This window comes from Abramis brama (assembly GCF_963993115.1).
Source record: "Abramis brama genome assembly, chromosome: 5".
NCBI classification, from domain to species: Eukaryota; Metazoa; Chordata; class Actinopteri; order Cypriniformes; family Leuciscidae; genus Abramis; species Abramis brama.
The window spans coordinates 35342094-35364317 of NC_139967.1; the positions used below are offsets into that span (position 1 = coordinate 35342094).

At 38.1% G+C, this 22224-nt stretch overlaps 2 protein-coding genes across 2 annotated transcripts in view; both read left to right on the forward strand.

Moving 5' to 3' along the window:
- The first annotated feature begins 14828 nt into the window (after positions 1-14828).
- prdm12b (PR domain containing 12b) lies at positions 14829-18998 on the forward strand. Its single transcript, XM_084113413.1, has 5 exons — positions 14829-15106; positions 16783-16973; positions 17086-17241; positions 17590-17707; positions 17867-18998. The coding sequence occupies exons 1-5, from the start codon at positions 14884-14886 to the stop codon at positions 18289-18291; spliced, it is 1113 nt and encodes a 370-aa protein (XP_083969539.1). The 5' UTR covers positions 14829-14883; the 3' UTR covers positions 18292-18998.
- A 348-nt stretch (positions 18999-19346) lies between these two features.
- c5 (complement component 5) overlaps positions 19347-22224 on the forward strand; it is a 30871-nt gene continuing 27993 nt past the window's right edge. Inside the window, exons 1-4 of the mRNA XM_084113954.1 lie at positions 19347-19689; positions 19935-20130; positions 20308-20461; positions 20592-20662. Of these exons, the coding sequence (XP_083970080.1) occupies positions 19625-19689; positions 19935-20130; positions 20308-20461; positions 20592-20662 (486 nt within the window). The 5' untranslated portion in view covers positions 19347-19624. The remainder of the gene's footprint in view (positions 19690-19934; positions 20131-20307; positions 20462-20591; positions 20663-22224) is intronic.

Below are 22224 nucleotides of genomic sequence, written 5' to 3' on the forward strand. Positions count from 1 at the left end.
ATATGCACTTTGTCAATTTCACTTTGTCAAATTTTTTCTACATTTTAATGAGTGAAATATGTTGACAATTATTGCATTACATCTATTGCCACCTCTAAAGAGAATTTGAAAAATCATTCAAATACACAAGAAAATAAATATTATTGTCTCTATTATTTGGCAGATGGAATTATTATTATTATTATTAGACCATTAAGGAACCTTACTAGACCTTTAGACCATTAAGGAACCAGAACTGGAACTGATAAATTCTTTATACCATGACTTCCTCTGACCACTGGAGCACCTAACAGTCACATTCTGTTAACTACTACATCTCACTCTCACTATGTAGATAAGTCATCACCATGCAAGAGAAAGTAATGCGATATTCCCTTCACCCTAACATTCGCACACACACACATGCCACTACAGTAAGAATGCATCTCTTATCTGTCTTATCGCTCCAATCAGTGCCATCTGGACCTACAGGCCAGGTGTGTGACCAGGGCAGGTCTTGGGTCACCTCTGTCACTCGGAGGGGTCAGAGGAGGAGATGCATTGAGCTCATTCACTTCAGTTCTGGGGGTTGGATTTCGGGCTGTTAAGGTGCAAGTCAGGCTTCCTCCATGAGGATCACCTATCAGACATGCTGAGAAGGGTATTGTGTAGGTGAAAGTGAATTCCCTCCTCCAAAATAGAAATGATTACGTAATGAGTTACTCGTTGCTGTGCGTTCTTAATTGGGTATTCAAACCAGAGTAAATTTCAGGCTTTTTTCAACACAGAATTGTCCATGGATTTTAATCTGTAATATATGATGTATCATTGCGATATGAAATATACCTCCTGCTATACACCCACTCCCCCTTGCACATATGCAAAGGCCTTATTACTTTTTTAATGTAATGGATAAGGATTTTGGAGAAGATTTGAAGATCCCTCCCACCTTAAGTGTCTTTAAATTTTATGTAACATTTAAATGAACAATTGATAGAACACATTTATTGTGTATGTTTTTAATTTGTACTTGTATTATAAAAATACCTGCATGAAATTACTGCTGTAATTAACTTCTGTCATTACATCTATAATTACACGACTCCCTTCCCTACCCCTTAACTCACCATTAAACCTAACTATAGCTCCAAACCTGTCCCTAACCGTACCCGTATCCCACCTCAATAGCAGCAAAAGTGTTTTTCAGAGCTTTGAATAATTAGAAAAATATATATTCATTATAAAGATTGTCAGGGAGTTATAAGATTTTAATAATTTACTTGACTTTTCAAAGTTTAGACATTACACTTAAAATTAGGCTTCCTCATATATGCAAGACTGTGAATTCAGATTCTTCAAAGAAAAAAAATATTAGTTGTTTTAGCTTATTTTAGTGCCTGTTTTGTGTGGGTTTTTTTACCATTGTCATGTTGAGGCCCCCAAAGAAACATTTTTTGACTGGATACTTCCTTATGTAAGTTTTGAGAAAATGAGTTATGACTTCCAGCAATCTTTTATCCATATTAGTTGATAAAGATATTCTTTATTATAGGGGCATATTTTGCAGGTCATATGTGTTGAGAATAAAATCACGAGCCTTAAAGGGATAGTGCACCCAAAAATTAAAATTCTGTCATCAATTACTCAAACTCATGTCGTTCCAAACCTGTAAGACTTTCGTTCACCTTCGTAAAACAATTGAAGATCTTTTTGATGAAATTTGAGAGCTTTCTGTCCCTCCATTGACCACTACGCAACTACCATTTTGACGCATGAAAAAGTTCATAAAGAGATCGTAAAACTAATCCATAAGAATTGAGCGGTTTAGTCCACATTTTCTGAAGAGACTCGATCGCTTTATATGATGAACAGATTTAATTTAAGCTTTTATTCGCATTGATCAGCAAACATAAACAGAAGCTCAACCGAACCTGCTTGACTCGCGAGAACAAACGTCATTGGTTCTTGCGGAAGCTCAAGCGTGTTGCGTAACACACGAGAACGAACATCAAACGAACATGCTTGAGCTTCCGTTTACCCCAACTGATGTGTGAGTTGATGAATGTTTATATGTGAATAAAAGCCTACATTCAATCTGTTCATCATATAAAGTGATTGAGTCTCTTCAGAAAATGTTGGACTAAACCACTAAAAGATATAGATTGGCTTTACAATCTCTTCATTAATTTTTGAAGTGTCAAAGTGGTGGTTGCGAAGCTGTCAATGGAGGGACAGAAAGCTCTCAGATTTCATCAAAAAGATCTTCATTTGTGTTCCAAAGATGAATCAAAGTGTTTGGAACAACATGAGGGTGAGTAATGAATGACAGAATTTTTGGGTGAACTATCCCTTTAATTGCAGACCAATATCTGTGCATTTTAAAAGGAAAGGGCTGCCACGTTAGCTAGAGTAATGACTCACCTGGAGGGTTTGAATGCTGGCATTCTCTGGCTAATTAAACCTTTAAGACATTGATATGGACTGGTGGAAAGCAGTGTTTTCAGCTTCTCAGGGAAGTCAGGGAATCATGCTTTCTTTGACTCATTAAGCATGACAATATACAGCTTCTCAACAATGAATGTCGGTATTTGCAGGTTTTGACGTTTGAATGATTTAAAATAATCCACTTCTTTATTTCATTCATTCCATTTATGAAATTCCTGCGAATTCACACATCTTGTGCCTTGCCGCAATTTATCTGCACACAAAAATATAATGAGTAAAGCATGCCACTGGAGTACTCCTAAATCCCTGGTATTTTTGACTTACCAGTGTTTTAAATTTATTTAAATCCTCTCATAAAAACATTTTATTCAATGCGTGCTCAGCGCTCAAAGACAAACAGAAAAAATATAAAAAGTGACAGTTGGTATGCAGAGATTTTTATTTGTCGGGCCATCCATTAAGTCTCAGCCATGCTGGAGTCCTTTCAGCAAAAAATGCAAAAAGGACCTTGAAATGGCAAGCAGTTGGAGAATGGAGCGTCTGGCTAACATGGGAGTTTGCCAACTCTCTGACTCCTCTCACTGCTTGTCCTGTTGAGAAAAACAGAGAAAGAGATCTTAACCATCCTAAGAGAAATGGAAAGAGGCTTTAAGTTAGCCCATGAGTGACGTACACTATTGTGCGATATGATAGCACTGTGTATTGGCACTGATCTTTTCATCTACGATCCCCAGGCCCTGAATTATTTCCTATTGTAGGTAAATAGACTCCATGGGAGAGAGGGGGTAACAAGGAACCATGCCATAATGTCTGTGAAGGTTCAGTGAAGTATCCACTGGATTAAGTTCAGACTGAGCTCAGTTTGAGGACAAAAAATGTTCAAGTCGTGATGAGGGAAACACGGCAGGCTTCAAAGACGAGATTATACACACAGACGAAATCCTGCGATTCGGAGGGTCTACTGTAGACATTCCTGAACAGCGAGTGTCTTCGTTCAAAGCTCTTATTTACATATTTTTTCAAGCTTTGTTCAAATGTACTCTCTCGCATACACTAAAAATTACTTTTTTCAAAGTTGTAAATATAAAAGATTATTGGAGTTCATTTTGCAATATCATTTAAGTCAGTCTAAATCAAAATTCCACGTTTAATTCAATGTGTTACTTGCGATTCTTTGTAATTATTTATGAAATTCACAAGAGTGAAAATTGTTTCTACACCAGTTGGTTTTTCAGTGCAATCAGCATACTGCCAATTAACACCAAAAAAGAAAAAGAAAAAGAAAAATGCAACAGTTTACAATTAACTGACAATGACCAAACATGATCCAGCATACTCAATATGGCCCCGTAGATTTCGCCAACACAAAATGAGATGAATTTCAAAGGTAATCATCCAAACATTCTTTCTGGTACATTCATTTAGGCTAATATGTTTTATAATCTGATACAATTCATTTAATCCATGTTAAGGCTTCATAACAAGCCTGGATTTTTTTACACTACTCAGAGATGCTCTGCCAATTCCTTCATGGGTAACTATGATTGTTTTGCTGACACCTGGAACCATTTGAATTCATTTTTAGGGTGAAGAATTCTGTCAACTCTTCCATCCACAATTTGGCACATTGCATCTTTGGCGCGTTTAGTCGTTTATTGTTTAGTCAGTAATTTTAATATGCACAAAGATTCATTACCCACTGCTGAATATGAGAGATGAGGAGAGCTAAGATATTATCAGCTAGCTCCTCAGTCTATGAGTATTAAGGTGCTGGAGGGTCAATCGTGTATTCTGAACCCACTGCTGCACCAGCTGAGAGTCTGTTATAGAAAATATTGACATAGCCATTTCATTCCATTTTCATCAGATCTGTCCTGGATCATTACACTTTCAATTTGGTGTTTTGGCCCGACAGCTATACGGAATTTGTTTTTGTATTAAGTTTTTTAAGAGAGACGAAAAGATTAACTCGCATATTGTCCAATCGTTTTCTCAATCTGTCTCTCATCATATTTTTTTCTCATTCTCCCCTCACAGTGGGTTACCAGCTTGACTAGACAGTACAAGCGAAACCTACCTAATTTACCCAATGTATTGACAAGCTGATCTCGATAAGAGTCGTCTTACGAATTCCTATCACTCTTCAGAACACAAACCAGAGAATCTCTCTGTATAAACGATTCTGGCCGGACTTGATGTTTCAGCATTGCTTATAATATACTCTCTAAATTGTTTTCATGATAATGTGTTGTACTAAAAAGGTTTTATGATGTTAATTCTTCCTGTAGAGCTTCAATATTTTCCCAGTTCATCTCTTGGAAAGGAAGTCATTTTAAGTTTCATAATGAAGACTATACACCTGGGTGGCCAGTGCAAGTGTGTGTGTGTGTGTGTGTGTGTGTCTCTTTGTCTCTTTCGCCCTCTCCCACTCTCTTTCTCTCTCTCTGACTTTCATTCTCTTTCTCTTCGCTCATGTATATATGGCTTTTAAAAGTACCATTTGCTCCCTACGTAAAGTGCTTAATGAAGGGGATAATGCATGTAAAGTAATGTGACATTAATTGTTTGAGGTTGATAATAACAGCCCTCAATCATCTGGAAGATTACTTCAGGCTTTAAATGAAAGCCGTTTTCAAGGCGATGGACTCGAATGAGTGAATGACAGAGTCAAATTAGCTGATTTGCCATTCACGTACACTCTATTGCCTGCTATTTAAAAGTCATTGACCATTTAGGGACGGGCCGTTGGTCGCAGTGAGTGTGCAGTGAGCGGTGGTGGCCGTGTTTGTGTTGGAGGGCAGGGATGGATGGATGGGCAGCAGCTCGATCTATGATAGTTAAGAAAAAAAGGCGAGCAATAGAAATGTCAAGTGCCTTCTGTGTGGAAGTGAATAGGACAAATAGACCTGGTTTTAGAGGGCCCCATCCTTGCATTAACATAAGAAACAGGCCAATATGGCTGGAAGTCAGCCGGTCTGGGCACTGTCAGCAGATCTTTTAGCGGAGGTGATTAATGTCTTTACGATACCGCACGCAGCCAGCGCCATGCTGGACCCGCCCTCGTCAGACTGCCATGCCACTCGGGCGCTCTAGTTTCGCACGGGAGATCCTGCAAAGTCCTCAAAGTGGAGTCAAGAGGACTTTTTTTTTTTTTTAAACATTCAGTTCCTATAGATAATTTTCATTGTTGTCATGAGAAACGCATAATGAAGCTTTCTTTTGTTCCTGTAGCTCAACTGGTAGCGTATTGTGCTAACAACGCCATGGTCGTGGGTTCGATTCCCAGGGAAGTCATGAACTGCTAAAATGCATAAAAGCGTCTGCCAAATCCTCAAAACGGATCGCTTTCGCACATAGCCGTATCCTCGTGAACGGACAGATTTTGCGACTTATCCATTTGACATTCCTTCACGCAGCTGTCCGCCCAGCCTCGCTTCTCTTGTGGCACCCCTAACCTGCTTCATTGAGAGTCTCTTATTATGTCCTCTTGCCAAGGCCCACTCTATGAATTGAATAGTCGGTGTCTTTATTTCTCTCATTCTCTGACTGTAGACCTCATAATGGCTTCATTAATGCAGAAGTTGCATTTGGTTGACAATGGGTTAATGGCCCGAGGGTAGTCTATTGGCACTGGGAGAAGGCCAACAGGAGGAGGAGGCTTTTTTTACAGCCTTTTCAGATTAAGTTCACCCCGGGTCAACTGTGTGTCACCCAAAAGTGAACAAACATGTAATTGATGTTCGGACATCTCTGGCTGACTCTTTTCGAGCCTGTCCAGTTGAAGAGGGTGCTGTCTGGTCTTTGAGGGACTTTTTGCAGAAAGGGGAAACCGATTCATGAATACGCACAATCTGCCAAGCTAAAAAAGGGGGTGGGGGGTCACTCCTGGATTTTTCCTTTTATAACCCCTGCTGAATCGGTTCTGTTTTGCTTGTTGTTGAAATGCAACCCCCGCACATAGGTCGTGATGGGGGTGGTATACGCTGCTGGTGTTCCTGAAATGCTCTTTCTCCTCCAGGCTGGGACCACTGTCTGTTTTTGTCTCTGATTTTCATGGATGTTAGTGGAAAATGTCGAGAGGAGTCACAGGCCTTTTATCAGGCCGTGTTGGAACAGGAGCACTCAACGCTCTTTTTATATTCACCTTTGCATAACAACCGGCAGCAATTTGTAGAATGAAGCAATACATGCCAATGAATGCCAAGAGGATGCCCTGGAGACACTTTTTAGAATGAACATGGGTAACTATTTTTGCAGTTAAGGTTTAAATTTATGTTCCAAATTAATTTGGATTTGGAAATTGGCATTTTTCTTTAAACATTATATAAAAAGACTTACAGCTGAAGTGTGTAATTTTTCAAACGGAATTGTGGAAAATAATGATTATTTCAAACAGGTTTCCCTGAACACTCCTCTGTCCATTTACAGTACAATTACATAGCTCACTGCTTAAACACCACTGTACGATGTTCAGAGAAAGTCATGACTATTTATCCAAACATTAACATTAGTTGTCAAATTGTTGTGGTGTGATTGCATTATGCATGTGCCTATAAACTAATAATATAGTTTTGATTAATTAATTGCATGAAGGCACTGAGTTGCATAATATAAATATAATTACATAATTAAATACTTGCCAAAACAAAATGAAACCTGTACAAAGTATAGCAGGGCTCGACAATGCGACTCTCCGATGCAAGCATGAATGACACTCATCGGGCCAGTGCTGCATCGTCACAAAAGTTTATCCTTTTCATGTGTTTTTAAGCCTTGCCAATTTAAATATTCAAGCGCAAGAAGATCCAAAAGATAACTCAATTTGGTACTCGCTGTGTGAGAAGTTTTGTGTGCGCACACCCAGAAAGTGTCTCAGACAGCACTTAAACTGAATTGAGTTCTCTTTCGCTTCTTCTTACGCTTCAACGGACAAATTCACATAAAATTGTACCAAAATCCATCTTGGCGAGTATCCTATTAAACACAGTTGGTTATAGCATAAAGGAACATAAACACTAAATAGTTGAGAAATAAACGCATGTACTATATATTAGTGTATTGGATCTGTACAGCTCTTAAAGTGACAGCACCATAATATTCCTGCTGCACTGCTGTCTGTGTTTTAATGTTAATCAAACAACAAAAGACAACTAATCCCACACTGCTCTTGACTAAAGAACTTTTGTAACTTTAATAAGGATTAATATATAGTTAATTTATACCGCAGTGTTATCTTTGATTACTTCAATTTGTGTACCTGGAAACTACTGTTAGACCTACCTGACAAGCAGTGTTTATTATGCATCTTCTTTGTTCTGTTGTAGGTATTTATGTATTCATGTTGGACTGTTGAGTGTTAAATGGATCCAATCCATGTTCAATGAAGATAACTTGATGATCCAGCAATAAACTAGCTAGTATAGGCTACCTTAATGCAAGCGTTTTTAAACTTTGCTAATAAAACATGATCAATTAAAACATTAATCTATTTTAATTACAAAAGTTATATCGGTATCATAATCGGTCAATAGTTGTTTGTTAAAATCAGTATTATATCGGCAAAACAAATCCTACCAGGGAATCTAATTATATTATATTAGTACTTTGACTACTACTATTATTTATATATATTTTTCTGTATGTATTGCAGACAGGACTTTGGAAAGTAACAAGAACATAAGCTTCTGTAACATGGCTGTAGTTTCAAGCACACAACTTTGTGGTACTGTTTGCAAATGATCATTGGATCTAGTTTAAGGAAACAACAAACCAAACATAAAACTATGTTGGTAATAATGCTTTTGGGAAATGCACCCCAGCTCAGGATGCCCAAACAACAATGCAATGAATTAATTGTGGCATAGTGTTCACACTTTTTAGGGGGATTAAACTTTGAATGGCTTTGAACAGAAGAAGAAGTATTTTAACATTATGACTTTTTAAGGTGAAAATGAAGTGAAATCAGAACCAAAACGTATATGGTTTTTGAATTTGGTTTGAAACACAAATTGGATTTGAAATCAAATCCCCTTTTCTTTTCTTTTTTTATAGCTACTAAATAAAGTTTTTTTTAGAAATAATTTAGTTTTGTAGAAAAAGGTTCTTTGGATTATTAAAATGATGTTCACGCTGATAAAAAACAAACAATTATTTTAATTAAGAAATGCTCACTGAAAACTTCTTTAGGGAACCTAAAATAATTATTCTATGCTGTCAAAAACCCCTTTTTTAGTAGTTTTAATATTTTTCTTATATGTTTAAAATTGTAGCTATAAGCAAGCATGTATCAAACCTAGCTTAGTGCTTACTACCCTATTGTGTGCAATGCATCTCCTTCTACCACATCTGTGGTCAGACTGACGATGATGTCAGCCATCAAGTCTTTACCAGTAATTACACATCAGATGACAACAACTAAAAATTGATGTCCTATGCATGAGCGCTAAGTAGCCATTTGAAAAGTTTGAGACAGGAAGCTGAGAGAAAGGCCGTGTTATGAGGGTGTCAGCATGGGAATTGCCGGGGCAGCTGTACTGTACACGCTCTGCAGTAATAGACACACAGAACCCATTGCCAAAAGCACATTTGGCATCAGTAGCAAATGAGTAATTATTGGGTAATGACCCAGAAGGTGTCCCTTAATTGAATTGTGAAAGTAGGGAGAGTGGTGCCACACTGTAATAAAAGCAGATGGATTATTTCAGGAAATATCTTCTTAAGTGGAAGGGTAAATACTGATGAGCCTGCATTTATTTCTCTGACCTTTAGATAGATAACCACTGATTAAAAATTTAGGCTCTAGTGGGAGAAGAGGTTTTTGCTTTTACTTTTTGTTTTTTTTTTCTCTCCCCCTGACCATAATAGACCTCTATCTACCACGTTCAGTCTTAATTCTAAAATGCATTAGTCACAAAATTGACGTGTGCTGGGTGAAGAAAAAAAACTTTAGGAAAAGCTGTAAGTGGACTATTGTGTGGACTAAGAGGTCTTTTGTTTTGAGATCGTTTGATGCAGTGACATTTTTCCCAGTGAATGTCAAGATCACTCTAATGACTACAATGCCCAAGAGAGGTATGCCTTTTTCTACCTTTTTGCAAAATGATAGGTGAATTATGTAAAATGCAGGCATCAGTTAAAGCCATATTTACTTTTTACAAGCATTTACCTCCTCTTTTAATGCACTTATCTCTCAAAGGAAATTGCCTGCTGTTGCCATCACTTATCTGCATGAATGATGTGGGTCGTGTTTTATTGCCATCACATCTACTTGTTTCGGATGTGTTCGGTCTATACCGCTGCTTATCCTTGTACTCTCACCTTGAGTTTTGTAACTGTAACAGGTTGCTGTACATTGTATCAAATGGGTTCCTCTGAATTGTGAAGTACAGGGGCCTCAATGTTTATTATTAATGTTTGGGACCCCTTTCTTATCCACTATTCAGCTGTTAAGTGGATATTTTTTAAAGGGATAGTTGACCCAAAAATGATTTTGTCATCCCATACCTGAATGAATGACTTTCTTTTGTGTAACATAAGGAAGTCATTGGCCACTAAAAATGGCTCCAGCATTCTTCAAAATATCTTATATTGTGTTCAGCAGGTTTGGAACAATATGATGGTGAGTAAATGATGACAGAATTTAAAGTTTTGGGTGGACTGTCCTCTTTTAAAACTATTCAAATGAACATTAAAAAAGTTTTGCTGTATTACCAGCAATTAATTAATCAGAAGTGAATTAATAATTGCCATAAACAGAAAGGGAAAATTGCCTTAATGTTTTGGTGACAGAAATTGAAGCTTTTTTTAAAAAAGAAAAACAATGGGTAATTGTTCTTGAGTCTCATAATTCAGTTTTAAATACTTTATTATTTATATCTTAAATATAGCAGAGCTACATGTATAAGGAATTGTATGACTGATAAGGGTAAAATCTTTATGGTATAGCTTTTACTGCTTTTTTCTCCATTTTGATTTTTCATCTTCAACAGGTTTGTTGCTCTTATAACAATGGTTATATGGTTGCTCCTGGGATCCTTCTTACTATGAACTGTGTCACACTGATTTGCCAAATCCGCTGTTGGTGCATATTGTGGTCTCACCCACCGGGAGACCTGTCTCTATCTCCCACTGACTCTGTCAGCAGCTGTTTTCAAATTCTGGTCCTTTTTAGATCATTCCATGCTTTATTTTCATTATCACTGAGCTTTTAAAATGTACTCAGAAGAATCCTCACTTTATTGATTGTTTATATTTTGTAATCTACTTTAGAGAAAAGATAATACCAGGGAAATGCCCCTATACAGCACTCATTCCCCTTTATAGAATAATCAATCTGTATTGAACACAGAGATCAGTCAACAAATAATACAATTACTGAAGCTGAAAGAAACTGCTATCATTAACAGCACAACTGTCTGTGAGCATTCAGAGCATGCTGATTAGCTGATCAGTGGAGCTATGCAGGTATATGAATAAAAAAAAATACCATGGAAAGCTTTGTTAATTATTTTGTCAGTGTTAATTAGTTGAAAGCTATTAAACCAGCTTCATCTGTTTTCATTTCCAGTGTAAAAAAATGTAAGAATTTATTTCTCATGGATCTGTTCTAAATGTATTCTCTGTAAAAGATTAATTTATACATACAGCTTATAACTAAAGGGTCAAGAAATCCTAAGACACAAAGCAGAGCTTAAGGTTTCTTCTGCTCACCTGACATTATTTGACTGTAATAATTAATAATAATAATATTCTTATTTCACTATATATGAATATGTATAATTTAGTAGCATTTCTGCCATCTGTCTGTAACCTGTGGAACTCTGTTACCTGGCATGAAATCTGCCTCCCAGGTTGTTACATTTACTAACTATCTAAAAAAAATCTCAGCTATTTTAATGTTTAGCCAACTGTATTAATGATAATCTTTTAATATCTATTTATTTAAAAAATGGATATTATATATTCAAATTGTGTCGATTAGGATTACATTAACGTCTGAGACGGTGTTGAGTAGTACTTAGTTAATTCCTAATTATTTTAACACCAAACGACTAATTGAGTCATTCTAAAACCTGCACTAGTCTACAACATAATGTCAACTTCAACTAAAAGGTAAGAATAATATTGGCAGCGCACTCTCTCAATTAATTTATGCAATTTTAAAGAGAAATACTTTTTTTTCTTTCCTTGTCAATTTGTCTATACATTTGTATGGGACCGTGTAACAGATAAAACATATTTTACTCTCTAAAGTAATTTAGTTACTCGTGAAATATTAAGCTATTTCGGTGACCAAAAGACCAGCATCATTATTACACCACGTTTCTGGACTCGAAACAGGCGTTTAATAATGTCTTAAATAAAACAAACATTTTATTCTTCATCCAAGTGTCAATCCACATTAGCGGCAGCGAGCCAGATGCTTTGGTCCCTTAAATCTCTCCATGGAAATTGCGCACGTGCTCCTGCAATATCCATTGCTCAATAAGAGCTTTGATTTGCACTGTACGAACACAGACGATGAATATGCATAATACTCGCGTGATATTGCTGTCTGCTCTTGGCCACGGTTTTCTTCCACCATTTGGGTGCATTCCCATAAGCACTTGTGTGATGTGACTCGGCTTTTTCGCGTTTTCTGTTTGCTCTCCAGTCCCCCTCTGGTCTCTGTGCTCTATTCACTCCTTAGTCTCAGCTGGTCTAAGTGGGCCAAACCTGAAGAAACCTCTATTTTTGTTTTGTCTTCTCTCTCTTTCAAATAATCAGCCGTGTGCCAAAAGTGTCCCTCTTGTTTTTACGCGTGCCAGTCACCTGCCGTCTGCCTCGCTCCTTCCCTTTCTCAAAGCTTGCTTTTCTCTCTCCAATTCTTTTGACTTTCTGCGGTCTGGATCCCCAATGAGATTCAGATTGGGTACATATTGAGTCCTCTATTGTCCTTCAAGGGCTGTACTACGCTAATTAAATTTTATCCAGGCATATAAAACCCATTTCTCTCCTCCGCACTCTCAATTCAGCTTTCTAGCCCAAGTCCTCTCTTTTTCCTAGCCCTAAAAATCCAGTGTTCATTGAGTCAAATCAATAGAAAAACATTTGCAAATCTCCATTATTGTGGGATTTTTGTCTCCTTTCTGTTGTGATAAAAGCACCGCGGAACAGCTTGCAGCTTTGTGCAACCGAGACGCGCGGGACAGACGAAGGCCATGAATGCAAAAGGCATTACGCGCTGCAGCAAGTTTCTTTATCACCCTGTTATTGAAATCACAATTATTTCCACGCCGTCTTTTGCATGTGATTATTTCATGGAATACGGATTTGCCGTCTATTAATTATCATTGCATACTCTATAAGGTCTGTCGCCACTTGAAACGCAGGTTTCTTTTATTTATTTTTTTATATATTAGCCATATGTTGTTGTTTTTTTATCTAACAATTGAAGCTTAAAATCACTAAGAGGAAACTGTCCCAAATCGACATCTAAAAATGCATGTTGATCACTAATACAGTCGGAACCCCCAAATCAATAATCGATGCAAATGAAAGTTCAAATCGCCTGCCAGTGTCATTGCACGTTATATCAGCCATATTTCTTGAGCATCAGCCTTGTTGAATTTTATCACTCGATTCCATCACATTTTATCTCTCTTAATTTGCCTCAATTTAAAATACTTATCTCTATATTCTGTGAACTTTTTTCTCCGATATTAACTGTAACACCCCAGTCTTTCTATAATGAGAAAAAAAAAGACTGCATCTCTCACCCCATGCAGGTTAAGTTTGCCCTTATTTATGAAACCAATAATAGTGCAATAAAAACAAATCAATCTGTACTTGTGCAAATCCAATTCAGCAGGGAGGGTAAAACCCCTCAAGAAAAAGAAAAGCCAGGAGGGGGGGTTATCCCCCAAAAGCAGCTGTTGAGTCCTAATCTTTTTTCTTGCCCTATCACTCACCTATATTCTCCTCAGCGCTCTCCTCGCATCTCTCTTTGGAAGTTCCCCACTCGCCAGACCCCATCCTTGTCCAGATTTTTCCCCTTGTACTTATCTCAAAGAAAAGAAGAGTGCATGGATGTCAAATTGCCCTCAAAAACACCATGAAAGATTGATTTGCAGCACTTTTCATTCAGCCGGTATTATTTTGAAGAGAGCTGAATAGGAAACCCGCAAGCCGGGGAAGGAATAAAGATGTCCTCCCTGTTGGAAAGGGGGGAAACTGCCCATTTTGTCTCAGTCCATCAACCCTGGAGAAAGAGGGGGAAAGGCAAGAGGCTATTCAGAAAAAAAAGCTCATATACACCTCACACAATACTAAAAGACTTTAAATTAACATCCATGAATATTAAATTACTTCGGCCTGAAAAAGATTGAATAAAAGATATACTTGACCCAGACGGCTTTGCATATTTTCGTACTCCAAAGCACATCATTAAAAACTATTCAGTTGGTTTATGCGAATGTAATTTCGATATGATTACAGAGTTCTGTACATTTAACATTAATAGAGAAGAACAGAAACGCGATGTTTGTGCTTGTGTTGTTCAGCTAAATGTGCATTAGATGGGAAATTACACATTAATTTCACATCATTAATTGTTCGATTTTTTTTAATAAATTAGTAATGAATTCATATTTATGACTATAATATTTATGCATATATAGGCTATTTAATATAATTATTGATCTAATGTTGAATGCTGTGGCACAACATTAAGAAAACACATGGACATTTATAATTCAGTTCCAGTCAGAAAGAAAATATAGTGGTCAAATAAGAGACAAAAGCCACTAGTTATTTTTATGCCTTTGTTCTCGTTGTCTTGTTTTAGCCTACAAGTTAAATCGCAATTTAAAAGACTGATATAACTTGATATTGTCAGTTTCTCTAACGAGATAATTCAGCTAACTTATTTTAACCTGGATCCCAGTCGTGATGCTGAGAGTCAAGTTTGCTTTTACGTTTTCCATGCCAAAAGTGTTCATCTCATCTCTCATGTTCATCTCTCAGAAGCAAACAGCTGGACCGGAGCTCACAGTGCTGAGACCGGGCTTGTTATTTTAGCCAAAACGCGGTTGTTGGATCCTGAACATCAACACACACGCACACATCGCTCCCACTTCTTCCCCCCACCCCCTAAGGAGTAGCCACTCAATAAAGAGTGTGGCGTTTTTTTCCTCTGGTTGAACAAGTCTAAAGAACACAAGGGGAGGGTCATTAATAACTAATTACCGTGGGTCAGACCTGACGCATATAAAGCCCACCGGGACCTTGGAAAGACGAAACATATTCTCTCGACACTTAGCAAGAAGAGAGCATATTCACATTTCATTGGCCTCAGACTGATTCATCGATTACGTTCGCCTTTTATAACATAGACACTCGGTCTAAATTTTAACAGCAAGGGGGGTGTTTTCGGGTTTTTTAATCGCAGGGATTATTAGTTAAGGGTTTCGCATTTGGCTCATGATGGGTTCAGTGTTGCCTGCAGATGCTCTGGTTCTGAAGGCTGGATTTAAGCAGCAGTCTCTGGCCCTGTCCGACATCATCACTTCAGACATCCTGCACAGTTTCCTGTACGGCCGCTGGAGGAACGTGCTGGGGGAACACCTGTTCGAGGAGAAGACCAGCACTGTCAGCCCCAAAACAGCCTTCACCGCCGAGGTCCTGGCGCAGTCATTCTCCGGAGGTGAGTCCGCAACATTTCACTTTATTAATTCGTTGATTATGGATTCGTCATACTATAGCCTAAAGTATTTTGTTGTAAAGCAGTTTTTACATTTAATTTTTATTGCAAACTAGATCTTATGTTATTATGTGAAGTTTTATTTATAGCTATGTCATATTTCAAATAGCCTACAGTTAAATATACTTTAACGTGCTTGAAATAGGCTTAACAAAGAAAAAGGTAAAAAGAAATTTCTATTCCATAATAATGCAAAAGACACACATGCTTAATTTGGTGGCTTATGACTATTAAATAGGAAAAACTAATTGAATTAAACAGTTCAAGTGCATCACAGTGCGCAGGTAAAAATACATGATATCAGCCTGGCGCATTCCAGGATGCGTATTGGGGGGTCTTAATTTACTCTTTTTACAGTATAGTAAAAAGTATTCAATGACATTTTCAAACATTATAATAACAACAAAAGTTAAGTCTTAAAAGTCATATAAGATGAACGCTTGAGAACAGAAGTCAAGCTCACCTGCCTATCCAACTTAGGCTAAGTTGCTCATGTTCTGGAACGTATATCGGCAAAATATAAGGCTAGGTCTACTGTCATTTTGTATTACTTTACTATAAATTATGTACATATTTCAAGGAAATAATGATTTTACTGTTTGGTTTAAAACGTCTATAGATATGAAGGTTAACGGTTCGCCTCAAGACAATTTTGGGTTTCGCGAGACGGAATTGAAAGTTTACTAGCAGAAATTCCTTCGACCCCTTGAAAGTCAATAATTCGCACGTGGTTAGAAGTAGAACATATGTTGGGGAATTATTATTTTTCTAAATGCATTTAGCTATATCATAAAATCGTTACTTTATTGTCACCTTACTTACAAGTCACTTACTGGCAAATTGAAACGCATTTAAATAAGGCTAGTAAAATCATGAGGGGAACGTTGTGCTTGACCTGAGAATGTTGCCAGTGAAGCCAGGACGTTAGACAGAGAAAAGCCCGTCATTCATCAGCTCGGGACAGTCTCTCCACACCCCCGCTTTGACACTTTTCTCTCCTCTCAGGCGCATTTAAAGTTTTCCGTCCCGCTGTTAATATGCCGTGAAAGCTGATTCTACCGCTATTCACACCATGTCAAGCAGCTAATCTCCTTTTCTCCGTTTTGTCAGAAATTCCTGGGCCGTTTAAAGAAGGTTCTCGTTTCTTTCAGCGCACATTTAGTGCTACAAAGTTTCTGAAAGGATAATGAATACGGAATAAGTTGTTTCTTGCCTATGAATATATAGCCTCTTCACATTTAAAGCGTAGAAAATTGCTGAATTCTTAGACGTAAATACGTGTTTGACATTTATTTGAGTCTCGCCTGAGAGCCGCATTTGAAGTCTGATTGCGCATTCCTTTATATTGGCCTATAGCCTAATGTAGTTTTACAATACAAACGATTTAAAAAAAAAAAAATTTTAAGAAATTTTATTTTATAAATAAAATATAAAAAAGCATTTTGTAGGCTACTAAATTTACAACCCATGTATCTTTCAAATTATTCTTTGAACTTGCAAACAGTTTGTGTCATTGCAATTCAGTGTTTTTATTGTATATGTTTCCTGGTTTGTATTAGTTATCTAATCTAAATGTTCCAAATTAACTTCGTACTCTATTTGCCGCTTTCTCTCTTCAGAGGTCCAGAAACTCTCCAGCTTAGTGCTGCCAAGTGAAGTCATCATTGCGCAGAGCTCGATCCCTGGAGAAGGACTTGGCATCTTCTCCAAAACCTGGATAAAAGCTGGCACCGAGATGGGACCCTTCACAGGCAGGGTCATTTCACCCGAGCATGTGGATCTCTTCAAGAACAACAATCTCATGTGGGAGGTAGGCAGCGTTCAACAGGTGTCACATGCATGGGCTCGTTTTTTTTTTTTTTTTTTACTAAAATATGATCCCAAGTCAGAGACTGATGGCAAGCGTTTTTTGTTGTTCTCAGGTTTTCAATGAAGATGGCACGGTGCGCTATTTCATCGATGCCAGTCAAGAGGATCATCGCAGCTGGATGACTTACATCAAATGCGCGCGCAATGAGCAAGAACAGAACCTGGAGGTTGTGCAGATCGGAAGCAGCATATTTTACAAAGCAGTAGAGGTTCGTTTTATACATCTTTTTTTTTCATAATTTGAAATGAATAATATTTGTTTATAATAATAATTTTCGTACATCGATGTACTTACACTGTGCTATATTTTTCCATCTTAGATTCCAACTAAAATTACATTTTCATAATTTCAACATGAGTTTTAGTTTTAGATTTTCTTAAGTAATTAAACTTGGAAAAGTTGAAATTTATTTAAATGTTTGAATAGTGTTTTATATAGGCTATGTGTGTGTGTGTGTGTGTGTGTGTGTGTGTGTGTGTATGCATATATATATAAGTGCTTTTATAAGTGTATATAAGTGTTTTAAATAAATGTATCTCTTTTTTTCCATTAACAGACAATACCTCCAGACCAAGAACTGCTTGTGTGGTATGGGAATTCCCACAACACTTTCCTGGGTATCCCGGGAGTCCCTGGCATAGAGGATGAACAGCAGAAAACTAAGACTAAAAATGGTGAGTAATTCAGTGGCTATAGGGCTTTGGGTGAGTTTTAGTCTAAGAAAAGACTGATCTTTATCACAGCTCCACAATAGCTTTGGTTAAAACTCCATTAGCATCTGTTTTTTTAAAGTACCTGACCTCTTCTGACCGAGCTCTATCCTCTCCCCACAGATGATTTCCACCTGTGCGACACCTCCTCGGCTGCCTCTCTCGCCGCCGCCAGCCGCATGCGCTGCGTCATCTGCCACCGCGGCTTCAACTCCCGCAGTAACCTGCGCTCCCACATGCGCATACACACATTGGACAAGCCCTTCGTCTGCCGTTTCTGCAACCGCCGCTTCAGCCAGTCATCCACTCTCCGTAACCATGTGCGCCTCCACACGGGAGAGCGCCCCTACAAGTGCCACGTCTGCCAGAGCGCATACTCCCAGTTGGCAGGGCTGAGGGCGCACCAAAAGAGCGCCAGGCACCGGCCGGCCAACACAGGGTCTGTGGTGGGCCTGCAGACCCACTCGCCCCCACCTCCACCTCCTCAGCTGGCACAGGTTCCTCACCCGGTCTCCCTGGTGCATCACATTCCTACAATGGTGCTGTGAGATAGCATGAAGCATCTCAGATGTTTGCAAACTCACAGGCTGTTCCTCAGTGCAGAAGTATGTCTATGCCAAGCAGGCCCTGAGTACTCTCACCTTTAGTGGATGCTTTGTAGTTTCTTAAAGGTGAAGAAGTGGTCAGATATGATAAACAACGCCTGCAGAACTCAGTCATGACAGCACTGAAGTGAAAACAATGGCCATGGAAGGGCTGTTTCGTATGTTCATGTTGAATTCTTACCATTGCCAGAACTACACGCACTGATGGCTCTAGTGCATATGTTCCGGCAGATAACTGCCACATTATATCTGATCAGACATTGTCATTTATGTTGATCGGTAGTCAGTGTATATTTTATTCATATTTGCATGCAAATAGTATTGTTTTGTCCCATTCAACTAAGGATAAAGCCCCATCACTCCATTCGCTTTGGCCACTATAATGGATCCACTGGGATCAAGCACCACTTAGTGACCGATTTGTGTCACTGCAGTCCAATCAGAGCATGTTTATTGTGAATGAACAATATGAAGTATGTAAAGGAATGTACATATGATTTGAAGATTTACTTCCAAAAACAAGGAATAGTCACTTTATCTGTGTATGTATGTAAAGCTTAAAGTATTATTACAAAACTTGGTTCTATTATATTATGTATACTATGTTTGCTTATATAAAATTATTTGGGTATTCACTTGTATGCTCAATAAATAATTAACAAATAATCCCATATTTCTGTCACTTTTTATTGATTAATTTTGCTACCATAATACATCTCCAGGAGGGCTGTGACCTTTTTTTTTTAACTAGACATGTACATTTTTACAAAAGTGTTTTTCTCTAAGAACAGTGGGCATTCTTCAACATCATTGGTTTTTTATTCAAATGTGAGAGGATATTTTTGTGATTCAGTGAATCAATGAAAAATGTCAGACTGAAGTCCAGATGTTACCAGAATTGCACAATAGCAAAAAATCCATTGAAAAGCAAACATCTCCACGAAATCCCTTTTAGCAGTAAACAGAGATTATTTACCTCTACTTGTAACTTGCACAATGACTGAGCAAACTCTACATTGATATGAGCATTGCACAATCAATCGTTAAACTTTTCTACCAGAACAGTGAAACATGCCATTATAACTGGTGTATTTTCAAGTCATCATATTTGGACTATAGCTATATTCTTTCTAAATTGAGCTATTCTTTTTTTTTTGGGACCTCTTTCAAGACAGTTGAGCTAATAAGTAACTGTAAGTAAACAGATATTGATTTGGCTGACAAAAACCGAGCAAATGCCCGACCTCTTTTTTCTTTAAGGAGCAAACTGTCTATAATGGCACGTTTATTTTTGTTCTGTATACTTCATCTCTTCGTCTGCATTACTGTTCAGGAAAATGTGTAAGTTACAATTTACATCTTTTAAAAATGTCTACAGGACAGGAATAGTATTGGACTGTGTTGTTAAAAATTAGCACTGTAAACTAATGGAAACCTCCCTACCATCAAGAAAAGCATAGCTATGTGAGATTGGGAGCGAGTTATCCCTCATGTTTGTTTGTCTGAAATTAGGCATTCATGTTTTATATAAACTTATGTTTTTCGTATCTGCCACTGAAACAGACCGATGTTAACTTATTTTACAGATACTTAATCACTGCACCTAAAACCCTGCGTCTCGATGCTTCAGAAAAGGTTGTGGTGCAGTTGTTTGGTTATGACCAGGAAACTACAGTAAATCTTTACCTGAAGAACACACTGGCACCAGGTTATAAAGAATATGCATCTCAGTCCCTGAAGCTCAACGCCGCGAATAACTATCAAGCTTCGGCTACTTTACGGGTAAGACTGCAAAGTTAAAGGACTTTAGAAGATAGTTTTTGTTTGAAATGTTTCACTTAGGCTAAAGGTGTTTTTCTTTGGAATTCACAATTCCAAAAAAAATTGGAACGTTTTAATAAGCAATGGGTGTTTTTAGTGATGATATTCTGCCCTGCAAATACCCTTTTTTTTCCCAAGATCATGCCTATAGATTTCCCAAAGGCGGACAAACATGTCTACCTCCAGGCGATTTCCACTGCTTTCACTGCATATGAAAAAATCCCAGTTACTCCTGTCAACGGGTTTCTCTTTATTCAGACTGATAAGCCGCTATACACACCCGAACAAGAGGGTCAGTAAGCCTATGATAAGAATCTCTCTTGCGTGTTAGAGCGAGAGTTTATGTATGAAGAAAGATATATTGTGACTGAGTAAATGATAATCACCTTAAAACCATCTTTTGAACCTATTTGCTTTCTTAGTACAAGTGCGTGTTTACTCCCTCAACGAGGAGCTGAGGAAATCTCAACGGACCGTCACTCTTACATTCGTGGTGAGTTTCTCTCTTCACAGTTGGGACGGTTGCAACACGGCTTATTTGAGCTAGAGAGTTCATATTATATAATTGCCATTCATATTACACATGTAATATATAACATGTTCACACTTTTTTTTTTTTTATACTGTCTGTCTGCGTGAAGCATTACAAAGTAATATCATTTTAATTAGTTCTTAGCTTCTAAAAGGCATATAGCTAGCATGTCTCAAAAAGCTATTGTGTCAAGCTAACATAGCAAGTTTTATTCAGGTATCTTCCCTTTTTTATTGAAGTAAACAGTTTTTATTTAAAAGCAGGGTAGGTATGATTTTTCTAAAAAAAAAACATTCCAAATTTGTTTAAACTGTCTTTATATACCAATACATAATTAAAATGTAAGTACTCTGAAAAAGAGAGTATAAAAATCGAGTGTCTGTAGACCTCTCACGACTGTTGTAAACACAGCTAATTATTTCCATTCACTCCCACCCCCTCCCTTCTGGGCTCCTTCCAAAGCCACTGCCCCAAAACACATGAACGCGCGACGCCAAACGCGCAGGCTCAGCTGGAAGACGCATTTATTTACCTGAGACGAGTGGAGAGGAAGGAGCGCAGTGCATGCAGTGACATCATGGGCCCTATTTTAACGATCTGAAACGCAAGTGTCAAAGCGCAAAGCGCAAGTAACTTTGTGGGCGGGTCTTGGCGCTGTTGCTATTTTCCCAGCGGGATAAATGACTCTTGCGCCAGGCGCAAATCTAAAATGGGTTGGTCTGAAGTAGCTTCATTATTCATAGGTGTGGTTTGGGCGTAACGTGAAATAAACCAATCAGAGCGTCATCTCACATTCCCTTTAAGAGCAGACGCGCTTTGTTCTAAAGCGGATTCCTATTATAACGGCGTATTTGCCAGACGCGCGCCAGGAGCGGTTCACAGCCAAGGAGAGCAACGCTCTCGTCAGGGACGTTGGGGATGGAGAAACCCACCCAAATTAACTTCGGTTAAAAAGGTGTATGATAATTTGGGTAAATGTGTAAGCTAGATGTATGCTTTTATAATAAATTGTCTATCTATCTATCTATCTATCTATCATAATAATGTATGATTTGCAAAAATGAAAACTGCTGCTTCTGTGTAGATGAGAGAATCAAAGTGTATGCGCGTTGTGCACACGCATTGATTATGGCCAAGCATGCGCCCTTAAAATAGCATCTGAATAACATGCGCAACGCGCCACTGACTTTAAACTATTTTTTCCTGGTTAGTGGCGCAATTGTTTTCTAAACCTGCAAAATAGCATGAAGGAACGTTTGCGCCGGAACACGCCTCCTTTTTTGCGCTGAACCGCCCAGGGAGCGCAAGTTCATTCCCTAGTTTAGCGACGTGCTTCTGTGGAGGGAAAAGCGCGCTTTGCGCGGGTGCAAAATAGGAATGATACATGCGTCAGTGTAAAAAGTCAATTGCGCTGGGTGCAAGATAGGGCCCCATGTCAGAATCACATGTAATAAAAAATACCTAATGTTATCACTATAAATATAAACAAATAAGATGGCTTTTAGTACTCACTATCAAGCTAG